Genomic DNA, 23,786 nt, shown 5'->3' on the forward strand with positions numbered 1-23,786 from the left:
CGACACATTTCAACTTTTCTACAAATTCAACATTTCCATTACATTCCCAGGCCACTTTGAGAGATATACCTGTTGATTAACACAAATAGAAAATCACGTCTGAGCCTCAGGATTCTGCATAAAGCATGCTGATAGACTCTGTTACTGCTACAACTACTGATCATTTCCCATTATCAAGCTATTGCCTTTAAAATGTCAGAAAGTGGTAACAAAAGCAGACAGTCCTGGTTATGGTTAAAATGGCTCCAAAAAACCTAGAATGGATGTTATATATATATATAGATGGATGCTAAACAGTGTGGTTAAAGCATCTCAGAAACAGAGAACCAGCTGAGGTTTTTGCTCACAAACACCAAGACCAAGACAATAAAACAGTTTAATGGACAGATGATGTCTGTGCGTTGTAGTACTGATACATACTGTATATTATAGCTGTATATTATCAACAAATGGATGTGCAGTGGATGCAGAGCAGGGGCAGCAGGTGCACCACTTCCTCAGACACAGGTATATCTCATTTTTACCCTCCAGAGGTGGCAGCCAAATCCCATCAACGGGCCTTGAGATAAAATGAAGGCTGTTAAGACTGTTGTTGTTCAGTGGCAACAGAAAACTGGGCATTTAACCATAACTGTCAGCTGGACTGACAGGCAAGACTGATGGTTAAAGCCTGTGAGATGTAAGAGATTCTTTTGGCTCTACATCTCCAGCAATCAATAACGTTGATGTTGACAGTTTGTATCTCTCAGGGAGTGCAAGGTTTTTTTTTTTAAGGGTGGGAACAAAAGGGAGGGGTGAGAGTGAGAAGTCAAAGAGTGACAGAGAAAGTACAGAGAGAGAGAGAGAGAGAGAGAGAAAAAAAAAGGGGGAGAGAGATTATAAGAGCTTGCTGAGATTTATCTCAATTAGTCTTGAATGATTTCTGCTGTTTAAAGAGCACAGCAAAATGTGGCAGAAGCAATCATGGTATTACCAGTGAAGTATTTATTTGGTTAACTTAGGGCCACCACTAAGTACACAAACACAATTCTCCTGCATCCACTGAGTCCTCAGTATTAGAGGTGTGTGTTGCATATTCTGCCTTCAAACAACATCTGTCAGTTCTGTTTTAACAAAGCAAATATGACCAGCATGCCCAAAGCACGCAACCCAGTACAAATTAACAATGACTTAGTATTTCAGAGCTCCTCTCAGAGTTTAGAAATCTAAAAAAGCCATTACTGTTTTAGCCATGTGTTCAAGTGCAGGTGCTAGAGGGGGTTGTGGGTTTATACATTTACTCTCATCAACGCTCTTGGAATCAAAGGTCAACAAGGCCACCCTTCAGAGTAACAAAGCTCAAGACATCTAGACTCCAGTTTCTGTACACTTGTTAAATATTACTAAGCAACCTCCTAAACCATGCAAAGGCATGTTGAATGAGAAAATTACATACAGACTTGGATTTTTTTAAGCCTATGCAAATCCTTCTTATTCATGTTTAATATCATCCTTTTGAAAAAATGAAAGAATTTATCAACCACTTATACAAAAGTAAATCTTCTCTGGAAGCCAAGTTTCCACAAATCTACTGTATGATTTGCTCTGTATTTATTCTATGAGGGTTCTGACTCAGACTGCAGACAAAAGCTGACATTTTTATAAAATGAAAGAGACTTTGGACCCCAAAACCTTTCAGGGAAAAATGGGGTTTTGTCTCAGCTTATGCTGCGCCCTCTCTGACCTTAGCGCGACTTTTCTCAACACCACCATGCCTGGCCCACTTCCTGTCTTCCACTGCTCGGTCTCACATACCAAAACCAGACGTTCACACACCCACGGTGACGGCTGAGCGTGACCCGGTCATTCTGCGAGGCTGAGAGGAGTTCCTGTTCCCGAGTCTCCCGCAGCTGTCTTGCAGGCTGCTGCGCTGTGGCGGCTTTGGAGGGGATGTGATGGGTGAACCCGGGGCCAAAAGGGGGCAGGGTTCCAAGACGAGGGCAGGGTGGTGAGAGAGCTGTCTATTCATGCGGCACTGTCTTTACACAACACGTTTGAGAGGCAAAATCCTGGCACGTGTTCCAGAACGCACTGTAATGATGACGCTAAACCAAGAAAAAACAACTGACTAACCTTGTGTGTCAAGTCCTTCCTGAAATCTTAGTACAATTAGCTAGTTACAAACCAGTGATTCAAATAAATCAAGTTACAGTACAGGCAACATTAAAACTTAAACAAATGTCTTTAGTAATGTGTAAGGGGTGCAACGATATTCCAAATCTACAGTTCAGTTCAGATTGTGATTTCTGAGCCATGGTTCAGTTCATAGCTTGGCTTTGTTTGTTTTGTTTGTTTTTGTGGGGTGGATAAATGCAGTGTAGAATGAGTGTATGATTACACTAAACTATCTTAAGTTTTTGGTCATTCAGCTTATTAAGGTACTGTTATAACAAGGCTAGGCTTGAATTTGAGAACGGTTTTTGCAACCAGGTCCTGGCCTTTGGACTCGTATCCTTTGAATATTTCTCCTTTTATTTAGCCTGGTTTAGTATAAGTCAGAATAACACCAGAGAGCTCCAACTCAAAGCATGAGGAGCTAGGTTGACATGTCCGGCTTACTGCAAAAGTGTTTAGAGTGGAATGCAAAGACCGCATTTTCATCCCACTGGTGGCTCTCAATGTGTTTTCAATGTGAGTACATTTTCATGCCAACAAAAGACATCTTGGCAGCACAGTAATTTACTATCGCTATTATTGTATTACGGGAAATATAATTTATTTTTCCTGTATTGAAAGTAGGGTAACCTATATTGCTCACTCAAAGAAGGTTTTTTACTTTTTACTGGCAGACCATCAGCATCATTGAGTGGTTGATTCATGGCAACAATAATCCTGAATTTCAGGCTGTTAAATGTAAATGTATCCAGATTAATCTGAGTAAGACCTTAGAAAACCTTATGCTTTGACATGATCCTCTGTGAGAAAATGAATAACAGACAGAGGATAGAAGAGGCAGCAGAGTGACGAGACGAGGAGTCAGACAGGCAAACAGTGAGGGGAAGGGCAGGTTAAATGTGGTAGGAATGTGACAGACAGTTGGGGAAGGCACGTTGACCCCCAGCCCACATACTGCTGGCAGGTTCCAGGTGTCTCAACCGCCTCCCCTGTTCACACACGGATGTCAAGCCTCCCTGTAGGAAACCAGGTCGGTTCCGTTAGGGAAGTCATATAAGAGTGGGTAGGACGGCGAGGAATCTGCATCTGCAGGCTGTCTAGTCAAAACAAGGCCTCTGTGCTGTCTGGTGTTAGTTTGGGGGCAGCTACGTGAGGCATGACCGGAAAGGGGCCAGCATGGACACATAAACTGCAAGGACTGAACCTAAATATTACGTCTATAAAAACATGACCTAAATATTGTGTCTGTGGAGCAGAGTTTTCCATCCTGTCTCCAGACTTAAATTGACACCTAAGCCTTTTACACTTGTTAGGACAGATTTTAGCACTTTCTAATGACCATTATTTTCCAGGCTCAGTAAGCTTAACTTACAGTAAGTCCTAACAGCAGTATACCATTATAAGATAAAGTAGGTATTGACTGGCACTTCTAAAATGGTTAACAGCTACACTTAAAGTCATCATGGAGTCTGAGCAGTACCAGTAAAAGGAGGCAAGTTTGATAATCACTTCATGGTGGATTCAAACTGAAGTTCATTTGATCAATAAAGCTAAATCACACATCACTGCTCAGTTCACTTGTTCTGAGCCCAGGTCTTTTTGCTTGAGTAAAAACAGTGGCAAAGAAATAAAAAGTGAAAGTGGACAATCAGAAGAGGATTTTCTCTTTAGAATGGTAAACTGAGAGACTGCAGAGAAAGAGAAAAAATAACCCCACTGCAGCCACTGGGAGACAGCTAAAATTATAAGTAGTTTATCGGAGTTCAGCAAAATCACTACTTGTCATGCTGCTGGGTTGAGAGTTGAGTCCAGTTTTGACTATCTGTACTGCAAAAAGAGTACTGCAAAATGTACAAGTGCTGTACACAGTCTAATTTCAACAACACAAATCCTTTCAGCTTTGCTAATTAAGCTCTTGTAAACCTCATCAGAGCTAATCTGAAATGATATGTGAATAAGCTTAACAACGTTTTAGAGAAGGGAGACTCTAGAGTTGTATTTGTTGAGTGGCTTCACCTTGTTGTTGTTGAGTATGCACTGAAAGTGTCACTGATGTGCTACATAGTGTGACTGCAAATAACTGGCACTGTCAGACAGGTGCAACTACACCAATTTGATCAAAATGTCTTAGTAGCAGATACCTGCCCTGATCCTGAAGCAATAACCAGCAATCACCTATCATTAAAACCACATTAAATTAAAACCACGTATCTGCTGAAGCAAGGCTCACAACTTTGATATTCTCCTGCAAAAAATTCTCTCCAGACGTTATCGGTCAGTGGGTTCTACCGACATGCAAGGGTAGCTGTTGTAATGCTAGTTCCCTTACATATCCAATTTTGTGATTGTTTAGTAATTTTATAGCTCCAGACAGCCTGCTTGTTCTGAAGTGGGTGAAGTGGCACAGCCAGGGTTGTGTTTATGGAGATTAGGTGGCGCAGTGCAATTTTGAAGCTAGTTTTGGCTTGAAATCAGCCACTATGTCTTGCATAGGCAAGCAAAAAGAACATTTTCTGTGGCTTTAGCTAGTGTAAGCATGCACACAGACCTCTCTAAAAACCACAAAAATCTATTTCATGTATATATGGTATGTATCTGTCTCTCTTTGATATCTGCATTGCTCAGTAGAAGAATTAGAGTTACGTGAACTGACCCTTTAACTGTCTGAATGTGGCAGAGCAGCAAACTGACTATGACTGTTAAACTCTTCACTGTGCCACAAAGAGGACACCCAGATACCTGTGGGGAAAACTCATTTTGGTCACTTGTGTCCAACACCTCTCTCTACCTCTCAGTCACTACCACAAGCTTGTAACAGTGAGAATGAAGAATGAAAGGTCAATTGAGAATGCTGTTTTGTGGCTCAGTTCACCCTCAGAAACTGACCTTCAAAAACACAAACTGCTACATAAAACATTATGGGCAATATGGAGTAAATCACTCTGTCACCTTTTTTATTTTTAAAAAATGAAGAACGGTTAATTCCTGCACTGCTGTCCTTGTCGTGCTAACTCCCACTTTTGGTCTGGGAAAGAACCAGAGAGAGAGGGACCAGAGAGGGCCAAGGATTTAAACATGATCCCTCAGAACCACCCCATGAACCACTTAATTAATGATTACTAATTACCTGTCTGGCTGACGAGTTAGCAGAGCCCTGCCATACTAAGAAACCACAGCATTTGAGCTCTGCTACAGGTCTGTACTGAGCTGAGATTTAATGCTCTATTCTCCTCAGATAGTCAACAGCTTAGTGCAACTGATAATTTAAGACGTTTATCTGAAGTCAATCTGTGTAAAAACAGCTCCTGATCTGTGAGTAATACATTTGTATCTTAAACTCCCCCTGTATTTGAGTTTTGCAATACTCTTTTACCCTCCCGAATATCAAGCTGTAGAGACACCTGAACTCCTTTACCTGAGCTGGTGCTGAAAAACGATCAATAAAGTATGTAAGCAAGCAAAAACATGTGGGTTTTGATTGGCACAAGGAGTGCCAGCAGTTCAAAACCTGCATCAGAGCATCCAGAGAGTGTAGTAACGACACTCTGTCAAACAGTCTTCAACAATAAAAATGAATGTGAGCTCATCAACAACAGATCTGCAGCACACTCACTTCCTTCCTAACACAAATACTTGAGGATATTTTAGTTAGAACATTAACAAGCTGCTGGATTCACTCTTCTTTCAAATGTATAGATCAGTTATTTAGACAGTGAAGGTCACAGGGAGCAAAGTTTGGGAGCATCTGCTACTCTGCAACCAATATGTAAGGACAGAAGGGCTGATGGGGAGATATTCTCAAGTCAGTCATTCCATGCATGCAGAACAAATCCCAGTGAGACCTTCTCTTGTGGCTGGGCTGTCAGAGGATCTAGTGAGAGTCTTGAGGGCACAAGGATTCAACACGCCTGCACAAACCATTCAACACCTTCAGATCTGTGCTGTTACACCCTAAAGACAAGACCTTCAAGAGAGCAAAACTGGGGTGTTGTAGGTCATCAGCAACACATCAGTGGCAGGCAAGGACGCTTATCTAAATTTTGAAAAAGACAACAATTTGGTATCTCACCTTAGCAGTTAACAGTCAAGTTACTAAGGCATAGGATTTCCCACTAGATCTTCAATGATTAGCTGATTAATCAATTAGTCTGTTAACAGAAAATTAATCTGCAACATTTTGATAATTAATTAATCATTGATTGAGCAAAAAAAACAAAAATTCTCTGGTTCTAGCTTTTTAGATGTGACATTTGTTGTTTTGAATAAGTAATAAATAATACAAAACAGGTTGTGAATGTTAATTTTTCACAGTTTCTTAGAATTTCAGACTAAATGGTAAATTGATTAAGTGGGAAAATAATCTGCAGATTAATCAATACTGAGAATAATTAGTTGCAGCCTTAAAAGCTATTTTCCATCATGAGTAAATGGGTTCACAACAGGTAAGAGAGTAAATGTTGTCTGACAATCTGCACTTCTGCATCCAGCTTGGTGACCAGTTTCAGCTCAGACTAATGTTGAGTATCTTGGAATAATTAACTTTGGCTCTTTGTTGTTTTCAGTGAATGCTCCAGTCTGCAGTGCACAGAGAGCCAGTCCATTTAGAAAAGCATTTCCTTCAATAATAAAGCTTTTAAGCCACAGCTTAATGGATAAGATTCCTGCAACCTTTGAGAAAGTTAATAACTTATTCCATTCCATATTGTCTTATGGAGTTGAACAATATCAGCCTTCATAAGGCTGCATTAAATCAGCTACAAAAAGTGGTAATCTCAACCTTGAAAGACAGAGAGCAAAGGGATCAAACTGTGTGAAACAAGTAGTTAATATTCCCTGCAGTGACTTTATACGATTATTAGAGCAACAGAAGCAGAGAGAACTCAAAGCAGGTCTGATGGAAGAGGCCATTAGACCAGAAAACAAAATCCCACAGCATTTAGAACAGACTGAAGCGATAAAAAATAACAAGTGATTCATCTGAACTCAGATAAGTACACCTCTGAATTCCCACATCCACTCTCTTGCTGCATTGCACACCTGCTCTCTACAGTGTCTGAGTCAAAGATTTTAAGCACAAGTTCAGCACAAAGTTTTGTCCCCTGACAGTCCAAAGGACCTGGATAAAGTCCAAGTTACATTGGCACCAAATATAACTATCCTGGCAAGCGATAAAGTAACCTGAATTTATGATCATCTTCACAATATCAAGATTAGAAGATCACTAACTTGCCCCTGCAGCATATTAATATCTGTATAACTACAAACTGACTTACAGAAGTTGAATAATAGGCCACATTAATGACTAGCAGTGACAGGTTCTTCCTTCTGTCTGCAACTGAAACCGTCAGAAGCTTGCCTCATACATCTTGGCAGTGAACTGGCAGTAACAAATGGGAGATTTACAGGGCTGAAAATAGGGGAATCAAGGCAGACAGAATGGACAGGGCCAAGGCCAACCATGCAGCAGATAGAAAAGCCATTTCCTGATAGTCACTTGTTAATCTTAAGGGTTAGAAAACGCATCATATTAAATCACCAAGTGTGTTTGTTGACACTTGAGAATAAAACTTCTGTTCAGTCTAGTAATGAACAACTATCACAGCCTTAGGCTGAGGTGCAGTAGTTTAATCTAGTCTGCATACAGCACTGCTGAAATGTCAGAGGTAACAGTGATAAAAAGCATCTCTCACAATCATTAATGAGTAGAAGATGTAAATTATTTCAACACAGGCAGAATTATACTCAGAGCCTTCAAACATGACGATATAATTGTAACTGACTGAGCAAAAGTAGGCAGGAAAAGCATTCGCAAAAAACTACAGGAAGTGATTGATCACACAATTGCAGTTCACTTCCAGCTCCATGAGCTGAATGATTTATTCTAAAAGAGGCCTGATAAAAACTGCTGTTTCCCATTTTCAATAATTTCTCAGGTCAAAAGAGATGCACCTAATAATTATGGCACCATCTGCTTAGAGGTGAATAATAAGGCATCGCTCACACACACACACACACACACACACACATACACACTGTAAGCACCTGCACTATTTTTAAAACTTACAACAACATTAGCAGATTACAAGCATTATAATTATTTTTGACATGCAGTATAATATATTACACACCAGGGAGGTTCAGGCAAGCAATTTGACTGTTCAAAGACGTGCTCATACATTACTGATGGCTGAAATACGTCTGTTGTCATAGCAACTGTGTAAACAATGGGCTTGATAAGAATCTGAAGAAAACTTTTCAGAAAGTATTTGCACAGATCTCCCATGATGATTCGGTACTTTGATGATGCTGACAATGTTTGGAACTTCCAGAAAACGTGATTGACAGCTCAAGTTTTATAGCTATAACAACTACAATGATAAAAATGTGTTTAATGATATACTACACTGCATGTTGAGTGTCATCACAGCCATTATTCCTCGCTTACGCAAACAAAAAAGGCAGAAAATGTAATATCACTCCACTACACTGATCAGCCACAACATTAAAACCACTAACAGATGATGTGAATAACACTTGTTACAATACAATGTTCTGCTGGGAAACCTTGGCTCCTGGTATTCATCTTACTTTGACACATACCACCCACAAACACATTGTTGCAGAGCAAGCACAAAGCAGTGGCCTCCCCCAGCAGGACAATGCACCCACAACACTGCAAAAACTGCTCAGAAATGGCCCAAGGCGTTGACCTGGCCTCTAAACTCTCCAGATCCCAATCTGATTCAGCATCTGTGGGACATGTTGGAACAAGCCAGATACATGGAGGTCCCCACCCTGCAACCCACAGGGCCCAAAGCATCTGCTGCCAATGTCCTGATGCCAAACCACAGGACACCATGGTCCATGCAGATCTGAGCTGTTTTGACGGCACAGAGGGGGCCTATGCAATAGTAGGCAGGTGGTTTTATTGTTGTGGCACTCTTCTCTGTGTAAATAGACAGACAGTCCAGAAACATGGATCTTGGTATTGATGACCACCAGCAAAATGACCATCCTTTGCCTCTGACCCTTAAACCATCACATAACCTCAAAAATTAAACAAAAGCTTCTATTTTCTCTTCAGTGTTAAATGTCATTTTAATGGTTTTTCACAGTGCATCCAGCAGGCCACAGCACTTTAGCTCACACAATGATAATGAAATTGAAATGAAAAATTAGATCTCCTATGGACAAGAGTATCCAATTCAGCTGAATCACTTCTAATTCTCCCTGAGAGAATAAATACTCATGCATTCACTGGAATCCATCTGTGATTTGTACAGGCTTGTTTTTGCAAACATGTTATTTATGCGCTTGTACCCCAGAGTTTGCCAATTCAACATTCATCACAGCTGACATCTCCCACGAGCAAAATACGGGACAGAGACCAAACTAGTGCTATCACTGAATGAAATATGAAAAATTTCACAATTTAAATGGGCGAAAGGGTTTCTGGCAGAGTACTAATGCTGTGCACACATGTGCATGCAAATGTAACTTGTACCGCGTTAAGCATAAATGAAATGTGGTGGCTGAAGGTAGCAGCACCAAGCTTTTCAATCAATATCCTGGTCGCCAGTGAGGCTGGGGACCATTAGCACCAGTGAGCCAAGTAAAGTGACTCTGATGTGAAATGACAGGGGCTTTCACAGAAGCTGTCCTACCATTTACCTCATTGTCATTCACACACGCACACTCCAACGCACACGCACAAGGCTACCCTACATTGCTGCTACCCTCACGAGGCAACTGAGTGCACTCATACTGTTGCTTTGTCTCCAAAAAATGTCTTGATTCATTCATTTCAGCAGCCATAGAGCCTCTCAGTTCCTAAACTGCATGCCTTTACTTTCTTTTTTCCTTGCTCTTTAAGTCATGCAATGATTCTAATACTGTTTGAGTTATAAAGTAAAAACTCTACAAATGCTTTGAGGAACATCCCATGAATTCTACTGATAACCTACACAACAATATGAAGTGACAGCAGACATTAGTAACCACACATTATCACAAAAGTACACTATACAGACAAACCAAAACAAATCACTTCACAAAATCAATCTTTTCCAAACAGATCTGTTGCTGCACAAGCACACATTTTGTGTACAAAAGCATTGCCATGTTTGAAATGGGCGTTGCCTCGTGCCTAATCACCATGTCCCTATCTCTTTGCATTGGCTGTTGCACAATATGGTTAATATATGATCTCGATGTGGCACAGCTGGTGACTTGTGCATCTTTCACAGATGCTGATCTATTGCAGGGCACACACTCCTAAAAGTCAAGTTTAACATATTTTTGCAGAAGATTTTATTTTGCATTACACAGCTGGAGAGAGCGTTAATTGGGTTAATTATGAATTGATTCAAACACTTCGAGGGGAAATGATGATTTGGCAAGAATAATTTTTGTTTGTTTAAAATCCATTGCTTATAATCACCTATAGACTGTCACATAGATCAGCCACTTTAGTGTTACTATGGCATGCATCTCTGCAGCTCATTAATTACATGCCAAGTGAGCACCACAGGCAAACGAGGGGGGAGGACGCCTTCCTCTCCACTTTCACATCAAACTTTTTTTTTTAAATTTTCGGCGTAATGAATCATGCTGTGGAACAAATGCTGACACTTCCCTACCTCTCTTCTCCTGCTCTCTGCCCCGGGTCTGGTGATGAGCGCCGTGTCACCGCACACCACGGCCGCGTCCTCCACGAACACGCAGTCCGGGAGCGACTCGTCCGCGGGGAGCTCGACCACCTCCAGTCCGAGCCTCGTCCTCAGGACCTCGACGTACCCCTCGTGCTCCCTCTGCGCCTTGGCGAGGTCCACATCCGACTGGCTGCTCCGGAGCGCTTCTTTGGCCAGGGACGCGGGGATTCCCCGGACGACGGCGTGGGTGTAATGACCGAAACCTGCCATTAAACCAGCCATGTTTTGCTTTCCCTTCACTTGGCACGCTCAAACCTGAAAAAAAGGACTGAAAAACACCCTCAAAGACAACTCAGCGAATGAATGAGAGAAACTACTATCAGTTAACCCGATGCTGCCTGGCTTGCTTATTTGCTCCTCGTTAGTTTGTTGGGTTTTTATTCTTTATTTACAGTCGCCTGCTACACACAGTGTCAGTCAGCCCTGTTCCAGTCTCCAGGCGAGCGACAGTGCTTCGGTGACGCGCACCGACCATCACGTGTAGCCTGCGAGTCTGTCAGCTCTCAGTGAGGCGTCCAGCCCAACAAGTGACAGTCAGAAACACACTGAACCTATGGCTCAATCAATTTCACACTGGATCTGCATCCATGCTCTAACAGTCTCATGAAAAAGTCCTAAAAATATGCTCCATTTATTATTATACATACCATATTATTTCTCCATATTTCTATCGTTCTTACAAGTTACCAAAGGAGCCAATGAGAGATAATTCGACAGTTAACTGATAAATCCATTAGTTGATTGTCAGAAAGTTATCCGGCAAATATTTTGATACCTAATCAACGGCTTATGTCATTTTTCAAGCAAAAACACAACGCATCTACCAAGATCTAGCGTCTCGGTATTTAGGATTTGCTGCTTTTCTTAGTCTCATGATAGTAAACTGAAAATAGTTCTGTTTTTTACTGTTGGCGAGACAAAACAAACAATCTGAACTGCTCTGAAATACTGTGATGGTCATTTTTAACAATTTCCAGTCTTTTCAGCTCTCTCTCTCTCTCTCTCTCTCTTTTTTTTTTTTTTTTTTTTTTTTTTTTTTAGATTAACCGCTTAATCTGAGACGATTAAGTGTTGGTTACAGCTTGATTTCTCCTATAATGATGGCTGACTTTGGACCACTTCAATATTCCTGCAGAAAATGCTCCTGTATTTTAAGAATTATCAATGATGCTTTCTGGAATTAGGTTATTTTAAGTTGTTTAAATCTGCAACAAACAAGTGACATTGAGATCAAAAGAAATTATTTGTCAATATGCAATATGAGAAGACAATTTAATTGAATTGAAGTGAATTGAACATTAACCGTTTCAGCAGCAGTACTGGAAGTTGTGTGGGCCCATGGACACCAATCATTTGAGCATTTTATGCCTCCATACCAGTGACAGCCATGTTGTCTGTCCATCAAGCCCATCCTTGTGAACACAATATCTCAGTAACACCTACAAAGACTCAATTGGACTCAAGAATGAACTGATCAGAATGTGGTTCTCAAAGAGCAAGGTCACTGTGTCCTCACAAAACCTGTTTTAGCCCCATGAACACAGTGTCTCAGGAACAACTTTATGGAGTGTCTTCAAATTTGGCACAAACGTCCACTTCGACTAAACGATGAACTGTTTAGATTTTGGTGGCCATAACTCAAGAATTTGCATGCTAACTAACTGCAACTAGACTGGTTGGCATAAAACCGAAAGAGGGTAATTCTAATCTGGACATGTAACAAGACTGACATATGTTGCCAAAATATATATAGACATTTTAAGGTTATGGGATCCCCGAGATATTCTATTTTGGTTTTATTACAGAAGAAGTAGTATTAAAAAGTGACCAGTATCTCTATAAAACTGATAAAAGCAACTGTAACTGAAAAAATAAAGTATAAAGCAGAACATCCTTACCACTGGATGGACATAGTAAGGGATGTATTTGATGAAAATAGTAATGTTTAACTTAAGGAAAATGAAAGCAATGGACCTTTATTGGAAACAAGAGAGATGCTGGATCTGGATCTATGTAAAGCCAAGGACATAGAGAGAGAAAGATGTGTGGACCCTACTCGATTCCCATGCTTTGTTAAAATACATTTCTATTGCTGCAAATAAAAACCAAGATGGAAAGACCGTAAACTCTTGAACTTAAGAGCTTGAAGACATGTGTAACTGCTTCATTCTTGGCAGACCTTAAGAAATAATGTACACAACCTTCAAGGGCAAACAATATATACAGTATAAAGGAGGGTCCCTGTATATCCTGCAGTGTGTGAAGTGTAAGGCAAGAAGAGTGTGAAATGAAGAGCAGTGTAAGTATGCGTGTGTATGGGAGGAGGAAGGGTGTGTGTGTGTGGGGGGGGTTATATTCCCTATGGTGCCATCTAAGGAAGGTTCTGGGCCCAGTGAAGCCGTCTGAATGGATGGAATGTTTCTTCAGACGTCCCAGAAGCACATTCTTCCACCGCGGGACCTCGGTTTGTCTTTTCTTGTTCCAGATTCACTCAATTATCCCCGACTGCTCTAAACATTCCAGGAGCCCCACATTCCTTTTTCCACTCCAGCCAGGATCACCAACCACCACCCTCCTCCCAACACTAACACCTGCCCCCACCCAGACTTCTTTTTTTTTTTTTTCCATCATTCCTCATCATGGATGGACGTGGCCCAAGAAAAGACCCTCTCTTTCTCTTTTCTCTCCAAGCTGAGGAATTTGGGTTACTTCAGATGAAGGAAAGCCCTCATACTTTAGGCACACCTGGCTGGTACATTGTGCAGCCATAAAAGAGAATGAGTGAAAGCAGACACGATGCTCCAGCTGCAGCACCAAAAGCAGCACCTCTTTATTTGTCTGGTATGATTGGACTCACGATGAGACGTCTAAAGTGACACAGACATGCATAATTACCCAGGTGCACAGAGCATATTTAACTCCTGGCAGTCAAGTGAATTTACAAGCCTAATTACCACAGGGGATAAAGTGATGAAATGACATGAGATGAAGTGATAAAAATGGATGTTTCTAGATAGAAACGATTGTAAGTGAGGCATTCTGATAGCAGCTTCAATTGGGTTAGATACAAGATGTTTTTCTGCTATCAAAGATAATTTGGAGTAAATGACAGTTCTGCTAAGAGTTTCTCAGCATTCAACAGCAACGGACAAGATAAGTTTCATTTAGAGGAAGTGATGCAAGGACATTTCTCATCTTGTACCACTGTCATAAACTAGTTGTTTAGCTATTTACATGCATTTACGCCAACAACTGAGTGAGAGCAAAGTCTTAAAGGACTTAGAGCAAGTAAAATCACACACAGAAGAGGAGGCAGATGCTATAGATACTATAAGTAAGGTATAGGTACTATAGGTAAGAGCTTTTGAACATAAAATCCAGCATACATTGTCCTGTTGTTGTGAATACTCGCCAGTGTACAAAATGTGTATTAATCCATGGCTGAAAATAGTTCTAAACAAATGCACAATTTACTCCTGTTTGAGTAAAGTTTGCTAGAAAGTACACTGCCCAAGGAAATCATAATATATCGACAGACTGACTACCACATCTGTTGCTTTGGTCTTTCCTTTGGATTTGATCACAAAATGAAAAAGTGAATACTACTGGCCTTATCCTTTAAGTAATAGATTTACACATTAAGTGTCTAAAACTAGACAAGGCAGGTTGAGAGGAATCGGATACTAAAAAAGTAGTACACTTCATCACACAATAACCCCTGGAATGCACTGAATTTTGGAGATTGATGATACTGTGTCGGAGTATCAAAGAGAGAATTTTTCCTTGAACTTGTCTTTCCCGTAATTGATTTAGACACAAATGGCAGACATGTTTCCACGCAATCATAACTGCTGATTACATTTTTTTGACAAAGCGAAGGCTCCTCTTTTGTCTTTTTTTGACAGGGCCAGTAGATTCCTCAAATTTTTACGGTAAGTTTCTGTCAGTATGTGAATGTTAACTGACCTTATTTCTCTGGGATTACTTTGTCCCTCCCTGTTTCATATGTTTCAATTTCTCAGGGTGAGTTACCCCACATTTGAATATAACCTTTACAGCCAACTTCAACAGTTGATGACCTCTCTCAAAAAGCTATCTAGCCTGAAAAGAAAAGACAACGAGGACTGTCAAACTGACCTTACATTAACACTAGGATGAAGGATATGCTAGCTCTCTGCCCACATAGCTAACACCTTCCTGATACTGCAGCAGAGTTTGGCATCACTTTAGAAATTTTGGACTACTCATTTCACTGTACACAACACAAGAAACCCCTTGCATAATGCTGTTTATAGAACAGGCCTGACTGTCCTGTGTTATGGCCTTTGGCTTCACCTTAACCTTTAGCTCAGCACTGACCACAATCCTATTGAACAGACCTGTGACAAAAATGTCCTTAACATTACTATAGAGATAAACAGGAGACGTGCTACAAGGTACGTACTGACTTTTTGTTGCGCAAGATCATGGACAGAGAGCTGGACTACGTGCAGATAATTTCATAATAATTCTGACTGATTTCAAGTTAAAACGTACAATCTTCAATTGTATGTATAAACGCGTTAAGAAATAATAATAAAAATGAACAAAGTGTATTCTAACAAGATTATGAAATGTCGATCCTCACTCAAGGACTTTTCGTTTAATTACGTCAAAGATAAATGATCTAACTCAATGGGTTAAAGCCAGGACTCTGCCTGTTTTCGCTGTTAAAGAGTCAGAAACCAAACGTACACAAATGATCCCATGAAATTCATGTGAATCTGTGATCTAATTCTCTCAATTCCATCAGATTTCTTCACAACTAGACTCTGTATTTTACTCATCAGCTTCATCTCTGCCCCCGATTACACGAGATTGACCCATAACTCAGCTGACTTCCTGCTGCTCCAGGAGAGGAAGTGTTGCTAATACACACTGCATACCAGTTATGACATTTATCTTGAATGTAGTACAATGGAATCGGTTGTCTAAACATGCCGGGCTGTCCTGTTCTGTTCCATCTGTCACTTAGACATAAATGGGGAGGCTGAGGGCAGCTCGCCACAGACTTCCTGAGGACCAGTTCTGAAGGCCGCTGTCTCTTCAGCTGCGAGTGCTCCTGGTGGGAACTGACAATGGGTTTCCATTACATTGAGCCACAACACAACACGCAGTCTCTCAAACTTTAGTCAACAGTGAAATCACATAAGCGTCCCAGCTGGAGGCTGTGAAGCTGCTCAGATAGCCATGATACAGAGCTGAGAGTACAGTCCAATGATAATGTCTGTATAGTAAAGACACCCCCTCCTCATTTTTTTTTTCCGGGGGGGCTAAGCAGCGTGTATACTGTATGCAAGTGTGTGTGTGTGATGGGGGTTCTCAGACAGCCTTAATGGAAACTATTATGCCAGGACAATTACAACGCGGAGCCGTATGTCCAGCTTTTGGAATGTTTCCTGAACTGAATGGGTAATTATGGAATGAATGTTAGTCTCCATTGACGCACAATGACAACACTGTTTCCTCTCACCATAACAGCCGTATACATAGACTCACACACAGCATGCACATACACACTCGAGAGACTTTAGGTCAACACAGCAGAGGACAATCAAACAAAACATGACATAAGACCTGCTGTCCAAGCAGTCCAGAGACAGATATGTTAGGTTAGATTTTATCATTATAACCTTCTCTACCTCAGCTCTGTGAAATGTTGAGTGTTCACGGTGTTTATGATCATGTTCTGACCATAAAGAATAGTTTAAAACTACTAATAAGCATCTGGTTCCCTCGGTTTTCAACTTTCACTCAGAGGAAAAAAAATACATTTTTGTGATAATTATCAATATATTTTGGCCCAATTGCCCAGCCATAGCCATGATCCAGGGATTCTGGATCCAACACTCTCCATAATGCAGCCAGTATCATGTTGTCATTAAACCATGCCTGCCTGGTAAGTGCCCATGTGCCCAAACAGAGATGATAACATCAGGGTTTTTCAAACTTTGTTAAGCTCTTTTCAGGGCCTCAGAGGATCTATTCTAACTGTTTTCATGAGCTGACTAGAACCCACCATGATGAGTAAACTGATGTTGATGTATTAAATCAGTGGAGTGCCCCTTTAGAATCTTAAACTTGATGTTTAAATGGGCAAATGGACACACACATCTACATAGTACAGCCAAGAAATACACACAAGAGAGAAGAAAACACGTGCTCACACAGACACACCCCCTATCCAAATAGGCTTCACACACACACACACACTCACACAGACGCACCTAGTCACATATACACAAGCAACAGGCTATATGGATCAACAACGTAATCGTATGAATCTGTCCTTTTCTATTTGAAGATGGGAGTGATTACTGGCATCTGGACATTGGTCATTCTTTAAATAAAAACATGTCACCCACACAGTGATCCTTTACACATCACCATCTAGTGTCTTGAACTGGAAGTATTAAAATATGTCCATTAAATTAAAAACCGAAGCCCAGACAGTCCGCGTGAGAAACCACTAAGTTTATTTAAAAAAAGAGTCAAGTTGTCCCAACTCGGGTACGGAGCTACCCGAAAAGGAAAATCACTACCTACAGTTATTTACTTTTGCTGAAAGATCTTAAGATAAGAATTAACTTTAGCTGCTATGATTCATATTCATATTAATATACCTGGAGTGCGGTGCTGAGTCAGGATTTTGCAGGTAAAAGCTGATTCACAGCCATCAAAGTCAACTACAGAGCCCGTGGAATAAAGTGAGAAAGAAAAGAAGTAGAAAGACTCACCGGAGAGGCACCTCTTCGGCCGTCTGGTTCAGTGCTGCTGTCTCAGTGTATCGTTATGTTAAGTCTAGACACAGGAGGCTACAAGGGGAAGAGAGAAGTAGAGAAATGTCCGATCCCTATAAACACAAATAAACACTCATGCAAAAGTGTCCTCTTTAGGATCTGCCAGCCGCTCATGGCAATAATAACGGTTTGTGTTGCCACTTTACGCATATCGTTTCCCCTCTGGTGAGTGTTTTCATCAATCGGAATAATTTGAAAACTTCGGGTGGAGGGGACTTATTGAGACCCCTGATGTGAAAAGTAGACAAAGACCAAGTATTTGTCTCCCCCCACCAACACCACTAACACCACAACATCTCTTGTGGAAATTTGGATCACTTTACCTACAACGGGACCCACTTTTTTTTTCCTCTCCCCCCCTCGAAACGTGATGGACAGATTGCGTGAAAAGTCAAATTGCCCCAAGGAATGAATGCAAAGGAATTTCCCTGCATGAAGAACATATTTAACAAGCCTTTAAGCTGTCAGGAATGCTTTGTGGTCTGCTGGCCAAAGGGAGAGAAATATGTTAATAATGTAGGCTACTGCCATACCAAATATGGCAATATTGTTACGTCTGAGTTCTGGTGCGCATCTGGAAATGCTTAGCTTCTCTGAATAAAGGCACTGGAGAGCCAGAAATAGACACTGTTAAACGTATTTCTGCCCACACCTTTAAGACTCACAGAGAAAAACTATTTTAAACTATTTTAAACGTGGCCACTTCAACAGCCTATAAAAGTGAATTTTGGAAATTGCTTTAATCAGCAAAAGCATCACTGACACCGAAATGACCATTGATCTGATAGAGAGGACACCGTATAAATGACACTCACACGAGTTTCTAGTAACATAAAAATAGTGTTTGGCATGTTTTTTGCACATTGGGATGATACTTTAGGATGTAAGGTGGCATGTTTTTTTTATGATATTTAAATCACAGGGCAACATGTTTCAAAACCTGTCAGCTGATTAACTGAAACCAATAAGTTATAAAATATCAAGGAATTTTGAAAAAAAAAGAAAAGTGAAGGAAGAAAAAAAAACAAGATTTATCTTTTATCTTAGACCAAAAAAAGTTACAACAAAGCAAATAAACTCCACCACTTCTACAGAAAAGTCCATTGAACTTGAGTTGATAGATGTGAGAAGCGAGCAGAGGAAGAAAATGAAAGGTGGGGGATAAACAAGAAGGGAAAAATGTGAGACGGAAAAGTGTGTTCAGATGGGATCCAGGGGGGAAAAATCCATTTGAGAGAAAAAAGAGAAAGGTTTAGACAGGGTGGAGCTTAGGTCTTGGATGGAAAATGCGCCGAGAAACATTCCTGGCATAGTTTGGGAACAGTTCAGCAGGCAGCCCAGGAACGACGTCAGCTTCCCACTACGGTATAAAAGTCCGGAGGTGGCCGGACCTCAGCAGACTGCAACCGCTTTACCAAGAGCTTCATCTACTCTAAAGGAGCCTCTAACACTAGAGACTACCAGCAAACAAGTCAAGAGAGACAGACGACTGAGTGAGGGAATACCTAAGGACTCCTCCGAAGACAGACTATATCTACTTTTCATAAACTGGGAACAGGATTCCTCTTGAACGCGCACAAGAAAATTTATCCAAGATGCTGATGCTTACTGTTGTCGTTTCCTTCTTTGGAAGCCTGAACTTGGTGAGTTACTTCTCTTTTTCAGTTTAAGAGGGAAACGTTTAAGCTGTTCTAATTTAGCCTAAGTAAAAGGAGAATGAACAACTGTTTCTTTTAAGGGGATCAATTGCCAGGAGAGTTACTGTAGATATTCTGTATGGCATGTCTTCAGAAGTTCCAGTCGTTAATAAGGGGTTTTGTCGTTGGCTGTGCAGGTCCTCTCCTCCTCTTCTTGCCCCTCCGTGTGTGAATGTCCGCCGGAGATGCCCAAGTGCGCACCCGGCGTGAGCGTCGTCCTGGACGGCTGCGGCTGCTGCAAAGTTTGCGCCAGGCAGCTGAACGAGGACTGTAGCCTGACCGAGCCTTGTGACCACACTAAAGGGCTGGAGTGTAACTTTGGGGCCAGCTTTGCTGCTGCTACTACTCGTGGCATCTGCCGAGGTATGTATAAAGATCATTCAGCTCCAGATGCGCATGCCGTTGAATTAGTTGTTTTTTCAAAAAATAAGAGGGCTTAATTCAGGAGTATGGGAACCTGTGTGATTTCAACACTGTGGAATGCAGCTAGGAGGAAACTTAGTCTAAACCTCAAAGCACAGACAGCCCACTGTGGAGGGAAAGAGACTCCTCAGGCAGCCTGAAGAATTTCACAGTTTAACTGATCCTTATCTGGCAGCCATGTGATGTCTTCAGCAGACGTCTCTGAGCAGAGCAGGAAAGAATAACATTCCTTTCCTCCTGTTTTTTCTCCCCGCTGCAGCCAAGTCAGAGGGCAGACCCTGCGAGTACAATAGCAGGATCTACCAGAATGGAGAGAGTTTCCAGCCCAACTGTAAACACCAGTGCACATGCATCGACGGGGCAGTGGGATGCGTCCCGCTTTGCCCACAGGAGCTCTCCCTGCCCAACCTGGGCTGCGCCAACCCCAGACTGGTCAAGGTTGCTGGCCAGTGCTGCGAAGAGTGGGTGTGTGATGATGGCAAGGAGACAGACATCCTGGAGAGGATCTTTGGAAAGGACACATTGACTGATGAGTTGGAAAGAGACCTCACCAACAGGAATGAGCTCATTTCAATTGTCAAAGGAGGACTCAAGTCTCTACCTGGTAAGAAGCAGCCTTTCATTCTGGAAATGAAATGTTTTTTTTTGGGAAGCATACATGGAAGATCTTAAAATATGTAAGGTTTGAAGTTGCTAACCTGATGTTTTTTCTCATTTCTTTTAATCACAGCATTCAGACCACAGCCTGAAGTCCACATGTTTGACAACCAGAAGTGCATCGTCCAAACCACACCCTGGTCCCAGTGCTCCAAGAGCTGTGGAACTGGCATCTCCACCAGAGTCACCAACAACAACAGCGAGTGCAAGCTGGTCAAAGAGTCAAGAATCTGTGAAGTGCGGCCATGCACCCAGTCACCTTACTCCAGTCTGAAGGTAAGCTTGAGCCACCATGGCTGAATGAGATGGAAGCATGGATGATACTGAAAATACATCACTGCTTGGTCTGAGTGGAAAACTAATCTCTATCTCCCTTTTTTTATTCCCCTGCAGAAAGGAAAGAAGTGTAGCAGAACCAAGAGGTCCAGTCAGCCAGTGAAGTTCACCTACGCCGGCTGCTCCAGCCTGAAGAAGTACAGGCCCAAGTACTGCGGAGCCTGCGTGGACGGGCGCTGCTGCAGCCCCCACGACACCAGAACCATCCGGGTCAAGTTCCGCTGCGAGGACGGCGAGACCTTCAACAAGAACATCATGATGATCGAGTCCTGCAAGTGCACCTACAACTGTCCCCATGCCAACGAAGCCTCCTACCCTTTCTACCGCCTCTCCAATGACATCCACAAGTTCAGAGACTGATTGGCGAAAAACATGCAAACCCCTCGACGAGACAGAGAGATCATCAGCATCATTGGCAGCCAATGGCAGTCCAGATGAATGCAGGGGTGTAGATAGACCACCAATCAACTACCAGCTTCTTGTTGTAACTAGATTCCCAAGGAATTGTGGGCTTACATCATGAGGACTTAATGAAGTGCACTGTTTGCTGTGACTACATCAGCATTCTTAATAAGAACTGCTTCATATTAATGGAGCATCTGAAGTAGCTTCGTTATGGAGCAGGATGTAATTAATATTTGTACATTTATGTTAGTCGCTGATATCAATTCACTGTGTATATTTTGATCCTTTACATCAGACATGACCCAGACTGTAGACTTGTGTGTGTATATGTAGATATGCACATGCGCAACTTCAATTAGCATACCATCCTGTATCTTAAGAACACAACACCGAAATGTAACCTCTCGACTTGTTTAACAAGTGTGCGGTTTCATTCCTTCCTGACGTGGGCATTATTGTTCATGTTTTGTGGCAGCTATTGAACTCCCTTCATGAAAAAGACAAAGCGAAACATGTCAAAGGATGAATGAATGTTTTTATTATTGTTATTAATATTATTTATCAAAAAATGTAGCTACTTTATTTGGATATTATGTGTCATACTGGAATAAATTGTAAAATGATTTAATTTTATATGCTACAAATAAAACTGATTTATTTATGAAATATGACACCGCCTGAGTTCAGTTTGTTCAAATGACATTGCAGGACAGAGTAAACAAGCAATACTCCCATGCACAAAGGTGGGGGAGGACATTTAAATCCTCCTGTTATATCATTGTGTAAACCCAACTGATTCTCAGACAGACACCAAGCAGGGTCAGTCTGTTCTTATATAACTCAACCTTGGAGGCTCTCTCTCCTGACTTTCTGTGCCTTGGAATGCCATTCTGCAGCAAGCTAGCTTGCTTTCATTTGATCTGGCTAAGCCATACACTTGACTGATTCTGAGAGGGGGAAAAAAAAGATTAAGTCTACGAGTAGCAATGAGTATGGGAGTATGCCAAGAATCTTAAGTGCTGCTCTGAATGGGCTGGGATTAGACACTATGCAACAAGGACAATGACTATTATTGTATACAATGGGGTGTATACAAAGCATGCATTCCCGGGTAAGCTTTTTTTTCACACAGTGGAATAGCACTACCAAATCAACCTAATTCATCAGCAGTTGCCTTTAAAGGTGAATTAGTTGCATTGGCCTCTGCTGGCTCTTAAACTGCAGGGGTCTGCTAAAGAGTTGTAAACAGCCCTGCAGAGTACGAAGGGCTTAAGCTTCCCTTCCAGGTTTCATTTTAACAGGCATTAAGAAATACTATTATGAGGGAGAAAAAGGGGAAGGACAGGAAACAGGGGTGACATAGTTGCTTCTGTGGTCATAGAAACTTCAAATTCAGTTTTCCAGCTACTGAAACGGTGTGTTGCTACTGTCACATAAACACCACTTGACTTCCTCTCTGGTGTTTTCATTATTTATGTTACCTGAGCTCAGATTGATACTGTATGCTTTAAGCCTGCAGGTTTTATGACCCCAAGGTACATGAACCTCATGCAATATGAAATATATAACAACACAATAAGTATTGAGCTGAAAAGGATGTGTTATTCTTACTTTTGAGACACATGGTCTGATGGCAGATGCTTGCACCTGGTATAAATACCTACAGTACAGTTTGAACTGGGGTAGGGAGAGCAGAGCTCAGGGGCAACGACAGGGAAGGGTTTCTTTTTTGATCCAGGTAGAGGGAGCGGCTCAGGAATGCAGCAGTGGCTCAGAAAGCAGACATCCTGATGGGCGGCAGATGTTGGAAAATATTTCAGAGCAACATGTTCACTTTAGCTAAGAAGATTTTCCAAATATACACAAACACTCCCAAGTACTCACTTGTATCCACAAAAGGCATTTTATCTCCTCACAAACAACTATAAAAAGCTGTCTATCTCAATCTACATGGCACTTGTGCACAACTTTCCTGCATAGCTGCTGGAAATAAGTCTTAATCAAGTCTATTTAATAAGAGGTTGAGCAGGACACGTTGCCTTTGATTGAACTGCATACCACACAGGATGTGCCCACTGAGGTTTTACAGATTGCTCACATGAAAGGCTTCTGAGGTTTACCTAATCACAAAGATGTGTGGCTGCCCCTTGGAGCCTGGATTTACAGTCAAAACACTTTCAGGGAGACCTGTTTTTGCTCTTTCCCTTTCTGTTGCTTCCTCAAGAAGAAAATTTCCATCTCTGTCCTTCATAGTTTGGAAAGTGCCAGGCAATCAGACTGTCATTTGTCTTGTTAACACAACGCAGCTAGCTTGGTTATGTAATGGCATCTGTATGTTATGTGAGCAGTCCTTTCGGTCATCCGTAGCATTCCTTCATAATGTACAGACAAGCACAGTAGCGAGGTTCACAATCCCTCAGCCTTAACCGTCTCAGAGAACCCAAAGATCACGTTTATTGTCAGAAATAAACTGCGGCGTCCCAGCCAACACAGTGCAAACCTGTAAAAATTGTTGCTCTCAGACGCACAGGCAAACAAGACTCTCACACACAGGCGCCCCTGCA

The 23,786-nt window shown here is 41.5% G+C and overlaps 2 protein-coding genes across 3 annotated transcripts in view; one reads left to right on the forward strand and one right to left on the reverse strand.

Moving 5' to 3' along the window:
- Positions 1 to 18,138, reverse strand: part of ddah1 (dimethylarginine dimethylaminohydrolase 1) — a 78,962-nt gene extending 60,824 nt beyond the window's left edge. The window contains exons 1-3 of one of the 2 annotated variants that reach the window (XM_018694003.2): positions 18,028 to 18,138; positions 17,642 to 17,719; positions 10,794 to 11,133 (exon numbers count right to left, since the gene is read on the reverse strand). In XM_018694003.2, the coding sequence (XP_018549519.1) occupies positions 10,794 to 11,087 (294 nt within the window). In that variant the 5' untranslated portion in view covers positions 11,088 to 11,133; positions 17,642 to 17,719; positions 18,028 to 18,138. Of the gene's footprint in view, positions 1 to 10,793; positions 11,134 to 17,641; positions 18,007 to 18,027 lie in introns of those variants that run through there. The other variant, XM_018694004.2, reaches the window with a different exon arrangement.
- Positions 18,139 to 19,083: 945 nt separating this feature from the next.
- Positions 19,084 to 21,893, forward strand: ccn1 (cellular communication network factor 1). The gene is made up of 5 exons (XM_018693999.2): positions 19,084 to 19,347; positions 19,539 to 19,764; positions 20,084 to 20,428; positions 20,555 to 20,757; positions 20,875 to 21,893. Exons 1-5 carry the CDS (start codon positions 19,300 to 19,302, stop codon positions 21,175 to 21,177), a joined length of 1,125 nt encoding a protein of 374 aa, XP_018549515.1. The 5' UTR covers positions 19,084 to 19,299; the 3' UTR covers positions 21,178 to 21,893.
- The last annotated feature ends 1,893 nt before the right edge of the window (positions 21,894 to 23,786 follow it).

Source organism: Lates calcarifer, linkage group LG17 (assembly GCF_001640805.2).
Source record: "Lates calcarifer isolate ASB-BC8 linkage group LG17, TLL_Latcal_v3, whole genome shotgun sequence".
Taxonomy (NCBI): Eukaryota; Metazoa; Chordata; class Actinopteri; family Centropomidae; genus Lates; species Lates calcarifer.